The 15,012-nt window shown below is 45.0% G+C and overlaps 1 protein-coding gene and 1 pseudogene across 8 annotated transcripts in view; both read right to left on the bottom strand.

Moving 5' to 3' along the window:
* The window catches only part of LOC116860956 (DLA class I histocompatibility antigen, A9/A9 alpha chain-like), a 93,087-nt gene extending 78,400 nt beyond the window's left edge, over positions 1–14,687 (bottom strand). The window contains exons 1-9 of one of the 8 annotated variants that reach the window (XM_032847325.1): positions 14,593–14,687; positions 14,052–14,309; positions 13,573–13,848; positions 12,702–12,977; positions 12,466–12,582; positions 12,012–12,044; positions 11,827–11,874; positions 9,521–9,586; positions 4,928–6,141 (exon numbers count right to left, since the gene is read on the bottom strand). In XM_032847325.1, coding sequence (XP_032703216.1) covers positions 9,525–9,586; positions 11,827–11,874; positions 12,012–12,044; positions 12,466–12,582; positions 12,702–12,977; positions 13,573–13,848; positions 14,052–14,309; positions 14,593–14,665 — 1,143 coding nt within the window. In that variant the 5' untranslated portion in view covers positions 14,666–14,687 and the 3' untranslated portion in view covers positions 4,928–6,141; positions 9,521–9,524. The other 7 variants (XM_032847324.1, XM_032847323.1, XM_032847327.1 and 4 more) reach the window with 7 other exon arrangements.
* LOC116860958 lies at positions 4,928–6,064 on the bottom strand (annotated as a pseudogene).
* Positions 14,688–15,012: the final 325 nt, after the last annotated feature.

The raw sequence follows: 15,012 nt of genomic DNA, 5'->3' as shown, positions 1-15,012 counted from the left end.
GACCATATCTTCTTTATCCATTTGTCTGTAGAAGGGCATCTTGGCTCTTTCCACAGTTTGACAATTGTGCCCATTGCTGCTATGAACATTGGGGTACAGATGGCCCTTCTTTTCTCTACATCTGTATCTTTAGGGTAAATACACAGTAGTGCAATTGCAGGGTCATAGGGTAGCTATATTTTTAATTTCTTAAGGAATCTCCACACGTTGAGATACCACCTTATACCAGTTGGAATGACCAAAATTAACAAGACAGTAAACAAGTGTTGGAGAGGATGTGGAGAAAGGGGAGCCCTCTTACACTGTTGGTGGGAATGCAAGTTGGTGCTGCCACCTTTCTTGTTTCTTGAGAAAGGTTTGTATTGACATATATTTCCTCTTAGGATTGCCTTCGCTTTATCACAAAAGTTTTAAACTGTTTCCATTTTCATTTGTTTCCACGAAATTTTAAAATTCTTTTAACTTTCCTCGTTGTCCCATTCATTCTTAGTAGGATGCTCTTTCACCTCCATGTATTTGTGTTCCTTCCAGATTATCTTTTGTGATTCAGTTCCAGGCTTAAAGCAGTGTGGTCTGAAGATATGCAGGGAATAATCTCAATCTTTTGCTACTGGTTAAGACCTAATTTATATCTATTCTGGATAACATATCATGGACATCTGAAAAGAATGTGTATTCTGCTGCTTTGGGATGAAATGTTCTGAATATAACTGTTTAGTCCTTCTGGTGCCATGTGTCAAGGAAAGTCATTGTTGTCTTGTTGACTTTCTGCTTAGATGATCTGTCCCTTAGTGTGAGGGAGATGTTAAAGTCCCCTGCTATGACTGTATTATTATCAATTTGTTTCTTTACTTTGGTTATTAATTGCTTTACATAATTGTCTCCTTCTACATTAGGGGTATAAATATTTATAATTGTTAGGGGTTTTGTTGAATAGACCCCTTTATTATGGTATAGTATCCTTCCTTGTCTCTTATTACAGTCTTTGGCTTAAGGTCTAATTTGTCTGATAGAAGAATTGCTACCCCAGCTTTCTCATGATATTCATTAGCATGATAAATGATTCTACGCCCCTCACTTTCAATCTGTGGTGTCTTTGGGTCTAAAATGACTCTCTTGTAGACAGCATATAAATGGGTCTTACTGTTGACCCAATCTGATTCCCTGTGTCTTTTGATTGGGGCATTTAACCCATTTATATTCAGAGTTATTATTGATATTTATGAATACCATTGTATTACTTTTAAATTCAGTTTCTGTATATTGTCTCTGTTCCTTCTTTGTCTTTTTTACTTTTGGGCTATCTCTTCACTCAAAGGATCTCCTTTAATATTTCTTCCATGGCTGGTTTGGCTATCACAAATTCTTTTATTTTCTCTTTGTCCTGGAAGCTCTTTATCTCTCTTATTCTGAATGACAGCCTGGCTTGATAAAGCACTGTTAGCTGCATATCTGTCCCATTTCGCATGTGTAATATATCATGTCAGTCCTTTCTGGGTGCCAGGTGCCTGTGGACAGGTCAGCTGCCAACCTTGTGTTTCTACCTATTTAGTTTAAGGACCTCATGTTCTGAGCTGCTTTCAGGATTTTCCTTTATCTCTGAAATTTGCAAGCTTCACTATTATATGTCAGGCTGTTGACCTATTTTTACGGATTTTCAGGGGGTTCTCCATGCCTCCTGGACTTGAAAGCCTATTTCCTTCCCCAGATTAGGCATATTCTCAGCTATAATTTGTTCAAATAAACCTTCTACCCCTTTCTCTTTCCTCTTCCTCTGGGATCCCCATTATTCTAATATTTTTTCACTTTATGGTATTCTTATGGTATGTAACATGAGAAATCATGTTACATGATTTCTCAAATCCTACCCTAGTGATCCACTAGTTGTTTATCTCTCTTTTTCTCAGCTTTCTTATTCTCCATCACTTGTCTTCTATATCACTGACTCTCTCTCTTCTGCCTCATTTATTCTAGCAGTTAGAGACTGCATTTTTATTGTTGTCTCATTGACAACAATATTATTATGTGTCTCGATCTACTGATATATCACTTTCCATTATTATTATTATTATTGTGTCTCATTGATAGCCTTTTTTATTTTGCCCTGATTCAATTGTAGTTCTTTTATTTCTCTGGTAGAGATTCTCTAGTGTCTTCTATGACTTTTCAAACCCAGCTATTGTTTTTATAGTTATTGTTTTGAATTCTAGTTCAGACACCTTACTTATATCCATATTGATTAAATCTCTGGCAGTGAACACTGCCTCTTGTTCTCTTTTTTGAAGTGAGTTCATCCATCTTCTCATTATTCTAGAAAAGAATAGATGAAAGATAGAGAAAATACAAAAATACCAACAACACCACCAGAAAAATATACATTAAACAAATCAGAAAAGAACAGAAACCACAAGGGGGGAAAAAGTGAGAATAAAATCAAACAAGAAGTTGAACAGAACAGAATAAACTAGATCCTGGGTGTACATTCATCTGTTTGTTAGAAAAAAACTAGATCCCAAAATAGGAAAGAAAGAAAAAGTTACATGTATATACAAAAATAAGTTGAATGCAATGAAAGAAAGCCAAAAAATGAAAAAATATATAAACATAAATGTAAAAATGAAAATTTTAAAAAGACTTAAAAATACAATTGGTAAGAAAATAGCTGAAAGGGAAATAAAATATAAAACTGAAGGACTAAAGAATAAGGGAAAAAACCACAGATGGTATAGATTTCTTTCCCCAAGAGCTGGAGTTTTGCAGTTCTGTATGATCAATAAACCCGGTATTCACCAGAAGTTCCTGCTGGTGTTCTAGGGGAGGGGTCTATTGCACTGATTCTCAGGTGTCTTTCCCCAGACAAAATTGCATCCCCCCTTTGCCAGGGGGCCAGGGCTCAGTATAAGCAGTTCTGGAGCCGATGTGGGGGTATAAGTGGAGGCCCTGCAATGCCTAGATCTGGAGCTGAAATTTCCTGTCCCCTACTCTTCAGTGAGTTCTCACAGAAAAGCAGTCTGTCATTCTTATCTCCCTGGTTTCCATCGGAACTCTGTGTTCACCCAGCCTGTGACTAGTCATTTCTACATCAGGCATATGACCTTGTTTTGTGCCTCCAAACTTTACAGATCCTTATAGAGCACACCGGCGCTGCTCCTCCCAGGGAAGGGAGGCTGGTCTCATTGGTCCTGCTGCTTGCTGGACCCCTGCTCAGACAGCGATCACCTGACTGTGCCCAGGTGGGTGTTTTATGACAACATTCCTGGGCTTGCTGAGTGCAGTGGGCTTCCCAGTTCAATATCTGGGAACTCTGCTCCACTCAGGCACCCCCATTCTTTCTGTGTCCCTGAGATCCTGAGGCCACATTGTCCCACCTGGGATTCCACCCATCTTTGCTCCCTGAGTACCTTTCAAGCAGGGATGTCCCTCATCAGAGCAGACTTTTCTGAAAGTTCTGATTTTCGATCTACTGATATATCACTTTCCATTAGCCAGCTGATGGAGGCTCGCTCCCCCAGTGGTTTACCTTCCCATGTATTGCCTCAAAAAGTGATAATTTTTCTATGTGTAGACTTGTAGTAATTCTTTCTCGGATATCCAGTGGATTCCACAAATGTTCAGAATGATTTGTTAACTATCTACCTGTTATAAAATGAGGCCCAATACTCTCTAACATTATATATGTATATGTTTCCCTATAAATATATATGTTCATAATATAAAAATATAATTTATATTTAATATTTAATATTACTTTAATCTTAAAATATATTATTTATTTTATTATATGTAATTTATATTTTGTATTATATATTAAAATTTATATATATGATTCTCCTTGACTATACATATGTACATATATATTTCCATATAAATATATATAGTTTCAATTAAAACAACTTGGATTCTGTTGTTGAAAACAAGGAGTGATAAATCCATGAAGGAATACTTTTGAAGAACATGGATTCAGAATTGTTTTCCAGTTTTATTGAGATATAGTTGAAATAACATTTTATAAAGTTAAGGGCACAACCTTTTGATTTGATATATTTATATACTGCAAACTGATTACCACTATAACAGCTAAGACCTGCATCGTGTCATTTACGTGTGTGTGTGTGTGTGTGTGTGTGTGTGTGTGTGTGTGTGTGTGTGGTGGGAACTTTAAGGACTTCTTTTTAGCAATCAGACTTTTTCTTTATGTTCAGCTGATGATGACTTCATCTACCACCTGGCTGTGCCCCACAGAGGAGAAAATATGTATCTCCCAGCTTACCTTGCATTTTTCTTCCTCCAAAAAAAAAAACAATAAATGTGTCTGTAAGACGTCTTCCCACAACGAGTGCTCTCCTCAAGGACTTCAGCGCTTCCCTATCTGTGGAACCACGGGATGACTTGTGACTTTCTTACCAAATACTCAGGTCTCTCCACAGATCCACCACCTTAGAATGTTGGGCATGGGCCCAGGAATCACTGATGTGATAAGCCCTACAGGAGAGGCTGATGCCGGGCCATGTAGGGATCCTGCTTCCTGTGCTCACTACCAGTATGGGATCTGAAAACCAGCAGCAGCAGCATCAACCCTGTTATCAACCTAGCATCTCATGCTCTATCCCTGTCTAGATCTTCATAGTCCAGGAAATTCCCATGCACAATGAAGGCAGGTATCCCCGGTCTCTGTGCCTTCTAGATGCAGAGCCAGACTGTGCAGTGCACTCTGGGTGTGTGCTCTGGTCAGCCTGCTTAGCCCTGAGCAGTCCGGGGATTGGTCCTATTCATTTCTCTTCTATGGTTCTCACCCTCTTGGTGACCTAATCTCTGCTGAAGGCTCTAATCATATGTATATGCTGTCACTTCCCAAATCTATTTCTCCAACCCAGATATTTCTCCTCCCCTGCACTATCCAACTGCCACCTTGTTTGAATTTCTTTCCTTTTTCTTTTTAAGACTTTATTTATTTATTTAAAGAGTGAGCACAAGCATGGATAAGGCAGAGTGAGTGGGAGACAGATTCTCCAGCACACTCCATGCTGAGTGGGGAGCCTGATGCAGGGCTCAATCTCAGGACCCTGAGATCATGACCTGAGCTGAAATCAAGACTCAAATGCTCTCTGGACTGAGCCACCCAAGCACCCTATCTCAATTTTTCTAATTACATCCATTTGTAGTTGTCTTTCAACAGTTTCAAGCAGAGAGCTCTCGCAGCTAGAATACAGCTTCCATTCTCTTTACTGCATGTGTATCCCAGCATTGAATAAATAAAAACTACAGACTTCAAATCGTCTCCTTCATGAGAATCTTCCCACAGGAAGAAATGGTAGCGTGCTGAATCCTTGGGACTCCTCCTTGGCAAGTCTTTCAGTTCTGTCTTTGTTGTGTTGACCAAAATTATAATTTCATCTTTCATATCTATTTCCAATTGCACATAGTTGAGCTGTTACTTAATGTTTCCAAAGCTTGAAAAGCTTCTCAAGAAATAGGAAATGTTACTCCTTGTAGTGTTTGATGCTTCGTGTCCACACCCATGTCAGTTTGTGCCTCATTAATTTTAATCTGTCGTGATTCTTCCTCAGCTGCAGTCAATGGGGCAGGAGAAGATTGTGACAGAAGATTGTGTTTTTTATATCTGTGTAATGATGCATCTTCCTTTACTGTTCCAAACACTTCATCTGTAACGTGGCCCCCTCCAAACTCCTTTTTCAGAGTTGCACTAGTTCCTACATACAACATATTTTGATGATCACGAGAATGTTCTGGAGACCAGGCAGTGAATATCCACTCATATCCTTGGGCATTCTGAGAGTTTAAACTGAACACTATGTAGCACGGCTGTTTGTCCTCCAGGAGGGGTAAAACAAAGGAATCATAATCCTTACCCCAGGAACTGGAAGGCAGACTACATGATGCAATCACAAGTGTCTCATTTTCAACAGATATTTTTAGAACTCAATATTTTTCATTTCTCCTCTGGCAAAAGTATTTTTAATATCTTCACTTGCTTGGAGGCAGGACTGATGGGATGTGGCAGCCATGGGCTCCCAAATCTGGTGCTAAATCTGTGCAGAGACATTTCGGCTTGAGTGGCATGAGTGTCACCCAGGTGTCAGGAGCAGCAGAGACAACAGTTCCGACCAAGGCTCAGGTGTCCTGCATCAGAGGAGTCATGACATTAGCACCCTCAACTGAAAACTTCCCCAGTTTGCTGTTCAGGGAGACAGTGTTTTGGGAAATACCCTGGTGTTTTCCTTTACTTGTCGGTAGAACCCTTCATTTTCCTATTCTTTGGCTTCATTGAGTTTTTGCTTTGAACCCAACAGGAGGTGAACCCAGTTGTGGGTAACACAACTGTCAACCTGACAACCTCAACTGCATTTCTTTTTTTTTTTTTTAAGATTTTTATTTATTTATTCATGAGAGACAGAGAGAGAGAGAGGCAGAGGCAGAGGGAAAAGCAGGGAGTCTGATGTGGGCAGGGAGTCTGATGTGGGACTCGATCCCAGGACCCTAGGATCATGACCTGAGCGGAAGGCAGATGCTTAACCATCTGAGCCACCCAGGCACCCCTCAACCACATTTCTAAATGACATCTCAGATTAAGCATGTCTCTCTCTTTTTTTCTTTTTTGAGATAAAGAGCATGTGTGTGTGCAAGCTGCGGGGAGGAGCAGAGAGGGAGAGGGAGAGAGAATCTTTTCTTTTTAAAGATTTTATTTATTTATTTGACAGAGGGAGAGAGAGCACAAGCAGGCTCCCCACTGAGCAAGGAGCCTGAGGTGGGGCTGGATCCCAGGACCCCGGGATCATGACCTGAGCCAGGCAGACCTGAATGGACCAGACCAAATGGTCTCTGTCCCAGGAGACCCAAGGGACAGAGAATCTTAAGCACACTCCATGCTCAGTGAGGTGTTGGATGAGGGGCTCAATCTCACAAACCTGAGATCATGACCTGAGTTGAAATCAAGAGATCCAGGCTTAATAAGTCACCCAGGCACCCCTCAGCTTAAACATCTCTTAAACCGAAAGTCTGTGGTGCCCCTTCTCACATATGCTCCTTCCTCTCAAGGACTGAGTGAGAAAGTCCCTCACAGTTCTCAAAGCCACTGACAGTGAATCAGAAGGTACTGCTAGTTGGTTATTGCATGGATGGTTCCCCCCTTCCATCCCTGGCAGACTGGATCCCTTAATAGTTTCTGAGAGAAGGGCTGGTCCCCTAGACCAGTCACTCTTCCTGTAGAGGATCTGAAGAGCCAAGATTGAATTAATCCCCTGTCTCCTGAGCCCTGGGAGAGGCAGCAGGTATTCGGGAATCTATTCCATTCCCCCCCCCTCCTTATGGGAGCGCAGCCCCAGGCTGTGCAGAGATCTGGGAAGTGCTCAGGTGTCTCCTAACTGTGCACTGCAGTGTCTCCTTCTGGTTCTCCAGGCACCTGCGGGGCCACTCCACGCACCTGCCCTCCACGTAGTTCCTCTCACGCTCTGTTGCACCTGCCCGGTGATCTGAGCCACTGTGTCCACCACAGTCCAAGAGCACAGGTCTTCTTCAGGGAGAGATAATCTGCGCTGTCATCGACCAACTGCCTGTGTCCACCAAGGAGAGGCCCTTGCGACCCCACAGTTCAACTGTAGGTCAACCGGAAAGTGAGACCCTGGCCTTGCCCCAGAGGCAGCCCCAACCACACAGCCTCCCCACTCCCCTCCGCTCCACACTGCTGGGTGGTGACTGGTCACAGCCAGTTTCCAAAGGTACAACAGAGCGAATTCCCTGGGTGGAGACTCCCGATGGGTTCTGAGGCCTCCAGATGAAGCTCCAAACCAGAGCCAGGGAGACCCGGCCGGCCGGTGGGAAATGGGGAGACTTGTGACCTGCGGTCTAGCCAGCCTCACTGGATTGGCCTCACTCTGGTTGTAGCAGTTCCTGTGTGGCTTCAACCTACAGTAGGACGGTATATCCCATTCCTGCCTCTGTAGCCTCAAGCCTATTCTGTGGCCATCCCCAACATAATATCAAAACAGAAAAAAGTTAGATTCCATTGTTTGCTCCAAAAAGTTGATTAGGGGAATAGTTCCAGGGAGTAAGCATTCAGAGATGTTTCTTACACTAAACTAAGAACCACTTCCACTCCTCCCACCTGACTATATACACCTCAAGGTAAGAAAATGACATGTATCTCACATCACATGTCATATTGACAAAAAAAAATCCTCCCTTTTCTCTCCAAGGCAGGGAAAAACCCCCATTTAAATGTGATTTAAAACCCCACCCTGCCTTCTCTCCTCTCCAACCTCAGCAGCTCCAGATCCGGCTGAGCACCAGACTCGCTCGCGGGGATTCTCAGAACACACGGGCCTCTCCCCAGACCCATAGACTGAGTATTTGGCACAAGGTTAGGGAATCACCTATTTAACAAGCCCTACGAGCAAGGTTGAGGCGCAACCACAGGGAATCCCAATCTACATTCCTGCTGCTAAAAGTGCGACGGGAAGACTAGCAGCAGCCACACCTTTGGAAAATACAGAATCTCATACTCTACTCCACACTTTGTGAGCCTTAATAGGATGTCTGGGAATTCTCTGAACAGGGAGGTTTGGGACTCCCTGGTCTATGCGTGGAGCCAGGACTGTGCAGACTGCTCTGAGTGTATGGTCTGATCAGATCTCTTAGCACCGGGGGGGTCCAGGGTTTGGTCCTTGTCCCTTTCTCTTCTACGGCCCTTGCCCCCTTGGTGACTTCATCTATGCTAAAGACTAAACATCATTTACATGGTGTCACTCCAAAATCTATTTCTCCAGCTCAGACCTTTCTCCTAAATTCCACCCTCATCCACATTTCTCTGATGGCCAAGCCAACTCCTTCACTGACATTTCTAACAGATATCTCAGCTCTTCATATCTTCATGGAATGCTTGTAACGCCCCCTCCTCAAAAATGCTCCTTCCAGAGTCTTCCTCATCTCTGCTGACAGCAGCTCCATCTTTCCACTTGCATAGTCCAGAATTTGGGGGGTCCTCCTTGACTCCTCTTTCTCATACCCAAGATTGTGCTGAAAAGCCCATCTACAGATTGTATCCAGAATCCCATAACCTCCCACTCTTTCCACTGCTCACACCCCAGTGGAAAGAACAGATATCTCCAGCCTGGAACATTGTACCAGTTTCCTACTGCTCTCCCCAGTGCCTCAGCTGCCCCCTTCCTCCCATTCTGTTCCTAACACTGCAGACAAAGTGATCCTTTCAAAGGACAAGTTGTACCATGTCCCTCTTTTGCTCAAACCGTATTGTAATTCCCATCAGAGCAAAGCACACTCAAGCAAAGCTTGACATCCTCTAAACTTACAGTGTCTGGCCATGCCTGTATCTCATCTTGGTTACTCTCTACTCCAGCCATACTGGCCTCCCTTCTCTTCCCAGAACACCCAGACACACCTGCCCTCATGCATTCACACTGGAATATCCCCTGTCTGGAAAATCTTGTCCCAGACAATCTCATGGATAATTCCTGGGTCCATCAAATCTTTTCTCAAAGCTCACCTTTTCAAGGACACCTACAGTGAGCCCCCAAGTGAAAACAGCCATCTTTTGATAGAAGATATTGTTCTAAAAAATAAAGACAGTCAACAGACACATGAAAAGATGCTCAATATCACTCATCATCAGGGAAATACAAATCAAAACCACAATGAGCTATTACTTACACCTGTCAGAATGGCTAAAACCAACAATGCAAGAAATAACAAGTGTGGAGGTGATATGGAGAAAAGGAACTCTCATGCACAGTTGGTGGGAATGTAAATTGGTGCAGGCGCTATGGAAAACAGTGTGGAGGTTCCTCAAGGAGTTAAAACTAAAATTATCATACGACCTAGTAATCCTATTATTGGGTATTTACTCAAAGAAAATGAAAACACTAACTTGAAAAGATACCTGCACCCCTATGTTTACTGCAGCATTATTTACAACAATAAAAAAGCAACCCAAGTGTCCACCAATAGTTGAATGCATAAAGAAGATGTGGTGGCATATATACACAGTGGAATATTATTCAGCCATCAAAAAGAACGAAATTTGGCCATTTGCAATAACACAAATGGAGCTGGACAGTGTTATGCTAATTAAAATAAGTCAGAGAAAGACAAATATCATACGATTTCATTCATATCTGAAACTTAAGAAGCGAAACAGATGAACAAAAGAAAAAGAGACATCCAAAAGAACAGACTCTTAAATACAGAGAACTGGTGGTTGAGGGGAGGTGGCTGGGGAGAGGGGTGAAAGGTATGAAGGGGATTAAGAGGACACTTGTTATAGTGAGCACTGAGAAATGTATAGCATTGCTAAATCACTATATTGTTTACCTGATATTAATATAACAGTCTATATAAAATTATACTTTAAATAAAAGCATAAAAGTTTAAAAATTTTTTTTTAAATTTTAAAAGTTTCTTTGTTCATGTATTACGTTCCCATATATATTTTAAAAAACAAAAGCCATCTTTCCTGTCCCCACACCACAACTCTGGATCACCTACCTTCTGCATTTTCTCATAGCATTTAGGACTTTCTGACCTAACTCCTCCCTCATTTTCTGCCTATGGTGGATAGTCTGCCTCTTCCTACTAGAAGAGGATCCCAGACTCTGGGACCATGAAATGAGCCAAAGGCAGACACTTAACTGACTAAGACACCCAGTCATCCCTTTGTAGTTTTTTTTTTAAGAGATGCTTTTGCTTTCACCATTTTTCTACATTTTCAATTTTGTGATTTTTTTCTTTATATCACATCCAAAATGTATATTCAATAATATATATTTCTATATTTATGTGATATCCTGGTTATGTTATAGTTTATGTCTTATGATTCCAATACTGAATTTTATGAGCTTCTTTATACTACCTATTCTTTCTAAAATGATTCACTCACGTATTTTTTCCATTTAATTTTTATCTTTTTCTTTCTGTAATTATTTGTGTAAATTTTTGATACACAGGTTAAATACAGATTTCTGTAGAGAATTTGTTTCTTTCCCTTTTTTAAAGATTTATTTATTTATTTGAGAGAGAGAGAGGGAAAGAGGGACAATGGGAGAGAATCTCAAGCTAACTTCCTGCTGAGCAGAGCCCTACAATGGGCTCCATCTCAGGACCCATGAGATCATGACCTGAGTCAAATCCAAGAGTTGGACACTTAAATGACTGAGGCCCCCAGGTGCTCCTGCTTCTTTCTCTTTTAAAGGATTTCTTTTTAAAAAACTTACTCATTTTTTTTTGTTTATTTTTAGTAAGCTATATGTCCAACATGGGGCTTGAACTCAGGACCTCATATTCAAGAGTCACCTGCTCTACCAACTGAGCCAGTCGGCTGTCCTGAATTTGTTTCTTTCTTACAATTTTTGGATCATCACCAATCCAGGACAGTTATAAACTAAACTAATGACTTGAAGTTATTTTGCCCCAAAATGGTAAAAAAAAAAAATAAAATTTTGACTACAAATCACAAAAGGGTTAGTCTGTGATTGCAATTTTTTTGCAATAATTGTTTGCTCACTTTCTGCTGTCTCAAAGGCAAATTTCCTTAGAATACTCTTGTACTTGAAAATAGAGAAGATTTTAATATGTTTCACCCTTTTCTGGGGATATGAACTTAGTTTCCCATATTTTCAGAGAGGCAGTGTTTCTCAGGCTCCTTGCATGAATAAGCTCTGGGCATCATTTCCTGTCTATTAAGGTCGTGAAACTGAGAAACCAAGCTGAGATTTTCCAGATTTGAAAAATGTCCTAAGGATCAGAACAGTATTTCTCCCTGTCTTATCACCCACTTCAGGGTCTCCAGGGTCTCACCTTTAGGAGCCGTGAGAGACACATTAGAGCCCTGGGCACTTTCATCGCCTAGGAGAGAACAAACAGGATATAGTCAGAAACCATAGGTCAAGAGACTGAAGGAGGAGCTATGGGGTGAGTGGGCTCCCCATGGGGTCCTGTCTACGCTATCCCAGGGTCTCAGGCATCACCCCCTCCATATTTACCTGCAGCATGAGAGTAGCCTAGTCTTCTTCTTCCTGTGGAAAGAAAATAATCATGTCAGAGGCCTGGAACAGGCCCAGGCCATGAGATCCTAGAGGAAGCTTCTGGCCCTGGTTCTAAATGAAGTTTGCAGAATTCTGGCTGAACACCCAGGACATGATCATTAAACATGAAGAACAACATGTGGGGTCACTGGGTCTGGGGTCACAGAGACCTTCCTTTCTGTCCTGTGACTGCTGGGCATCAGGTCTCCATCACCAGAATTAACAAGATAAAAATGTGTCCTTCATTTTACAAAGTGTTTGCTACACACTGAGTATAGTGATCAGCTCCAGAGTGGGCAAGTCCATGTGTGAGGATGGTACTTCCCAGTAACAAGGCAGGACAGTCTCCTACCTAGGAACCCCCCCACACCGAGGGACAAGAAATCCGAGATCCCCTCACTCCATTCCCTACCTGAGCACATCTTCCAGCAGATCACAGCTCCAACTCCAATCACTGCAATCACTGCAATGACCAGGAGAATCAGACCACCACTGATCCATGTGATGGGGTTGGTAGGAGGAGGTGGCTCTGGAAATGGAGGGAAAGAGAGGGGTCCAGAGCTCTGGTAAGTGTCCTGACCCTGCTGAACTTCTCCAGAAGGCCTTTTGCTTTCCCTGAGAAGAGGCTCAACCCCAAACCCTCCTTACCCCATCTCTCGGTGATGGGTTTGGGCAGTCCCTCATGCTGCACATGGCATGTGTATGTCTGCTCCTCTCCAGAAGGCACCACCACAGCCGCCCACTTCTGGAAGGTTCCATCTCCTGCAGGTCTGGTCTCCACAAGCTCTGTGTCCTGAGTCAGGTCTTCCCCATCCCGCTGCCAGGTCAGGGTGATCTCCGCAGGGTAGAAGCCCAGAGCCCAGCACCTCAGGGTGACATCACGGTTAGAGATAGGGTGGTGTGTCACACGTGTGTCGGGAGGTTCTGAGGAAGAGAATCAGAAAATCCACACTTGGGTTTACCTTTATAGGCCACTGAAAGGGAATTCATGTGACCATTCTGAGGGGGACTGGGCATTGGTTCTGATGGAAGAATAAAACCCAGTTACCAACCCAGCCTTTGGGATCTTCTAATCCTGGGAAGTTCTTCGGTAGGAAAACCCAGGATAGGAGGTTGCAGGTCTTAGGGGGAGAGCACACTAAATGGTCCTGACTGAGGTGGAGGGTGACTGAATCAGAAAACCAGGATTCAGACCTACAAAGGGCTTTAAAAAAAAGCCCTTGAGAGGGAAAATCATGGTTCCCAAGGTGGCTGCCAGGGTCAAAGGGAACCAACCAGTGATGGGTTATTGCAGGGATGGTCCCCACCTGCCTCCCGGGAGAGACTGGATTCCTCAGTTGTCCTTAGAGAAAAGCGGCCCTCTGGCTGAGTCACTCTCTAGTAGGAACCTGGACACCCAGGCGGACCTCCCTCTCCCCACCTGTGCGAGGGCGGTGTTCTGGCTTGAGTCCATTTTCCCTTCCTGGTGGGAAGCCAGCCCCGGGGAGGGGAGATCAGGGAGGCCCCGCGGCCCTCGTACCTGCGTGGAGCAGCATCTCCTTCCCGTTCTCCAGGTACCTGCGGGGCCACTCCACGCACGTGACCTCCTGGTAGTTCCGGTCATGCTCAGTGTAACCTTCGACCTCCGACTTGCGCCGGGAGATCTGCGCCGCCGTGTCCGCCGCGGTCCAGGAGCGCAGGTCCTCGTTCAGGGCGATGTAATCCGCGCCGTCGTAGGCGAACTGACTGTACCCGCGGAGGAGGCGCCCGTAGGACCCCACGTCACAGCCGTACATGCGCTGGATGGTGTGAGACTCTGGTCCCGCCGGACAGGCAGGGGGTTGAGTCCAAATGGAAAGTAAAACCCCCCAAAAGTTCCCTCGGGTTCCTCCCAGTTTGGGGATCTGGGGACGGGAGTTTCCTCAAACTCGGGTGATGCTCTCATCAGGACACTCGGGGAGATCCTGGCCGGTCGGTGGGGATGGGGTTCGTGACCTGGACCCGGGCCCTGTCACTCACCGGCATCGCTCTGGTTGTAGTGGTCCCGCAGGTTGTTCAGGCTCACTCGGTAATACCATGCATTGTGCTTGGCGATTCGGGTCTCCTCGTCCCAATACTCCGGCCCCTCCTGCTCCACCCACGGTGCCCTTGGCTCCATCCTCCCACTCCCAGCGCGGCTGTCAAACCGCACGAACTGCGTGTCGTCCACGTAGCCGAGGGCGATGAAGCGTCGGGGTCGCGACACGAAGGTGTAGAAATACCTCAGGGAGTGGGAGCCTGCGGGTGCGGAGGGGCTGAGACCCCGCCCGACCCTCCTCCCGGCGCGGGGTTGAGGACCAGGTGGAGGCGGCAGGGAGGGCAGGGGAAGGGGGCACCGAGTGGGAAAAAGCAGGGCACAGGCGTGGAGGAACGGGGGAGCACAGGCTGGGGTGGGGCCGGGGCGGCTGGGGTCTGGGGCGGGGGCGGAGGAGAGGCGCCTTCCCCGGGGGTCCCGCGTCCCCTCCCGGCGGTCCCCTCGCTCCCGCTCCGCAGAGGCCCTTTCCTCCCGCCCCGCACTCACCCGCCCAGGTCTCGGTCACGGCCAGGACCCCTGACAGCAGCAGAAGGACGGTTTGGGGCATCACGACGTGCATTTCCGGGGTCTGGTCAAACGGCTGAGTCGCAGCTGGGTTAGGTGGCGGATGCGGAGACTTTATAACCGGGAACTGAAGTGCCGCTGATTGGTCACTCCAGAAACCTGACACCCAAGGGGAGGGCGAGCTAGGGCTGCGTCATGAGTATCCAGGCAGGAGGACCTGACACAGGTGTGAGAGCGAGAAGTGAAACCTGGGAAAATGGGGACTCCCCAACACAGGACTTCTCTTCTCCAGTCACAGCCCTGGGGCCAGAGAGCCTAAGAGGCAGGCCCAGGGTCCAGGGACTTTGCCGCGACGCGTCACATATGGCACAGAGCTCTCTTTGTCACACTGTCCCTGAGTCG

This window comes from Lontra canadensis, unplaced genomic scaffold (genome assembly GCF_010015895.1).
Source record: "Lontra canadensis isolate GAN:19392208 unplaced genomic scaffold, GSC_riverotter_1.0 scaffold186, whole genome shotgun sequence".
NCBI classification, from domain to species: Eukaryota; Metazoa; Chordata; class Mammalia; order Carnivora; family Mustelidae; genus Lontra; species Lontra canadensis.
This window is presented reverse-complemented; position numbering and strand designations above follow the sequence as displayed.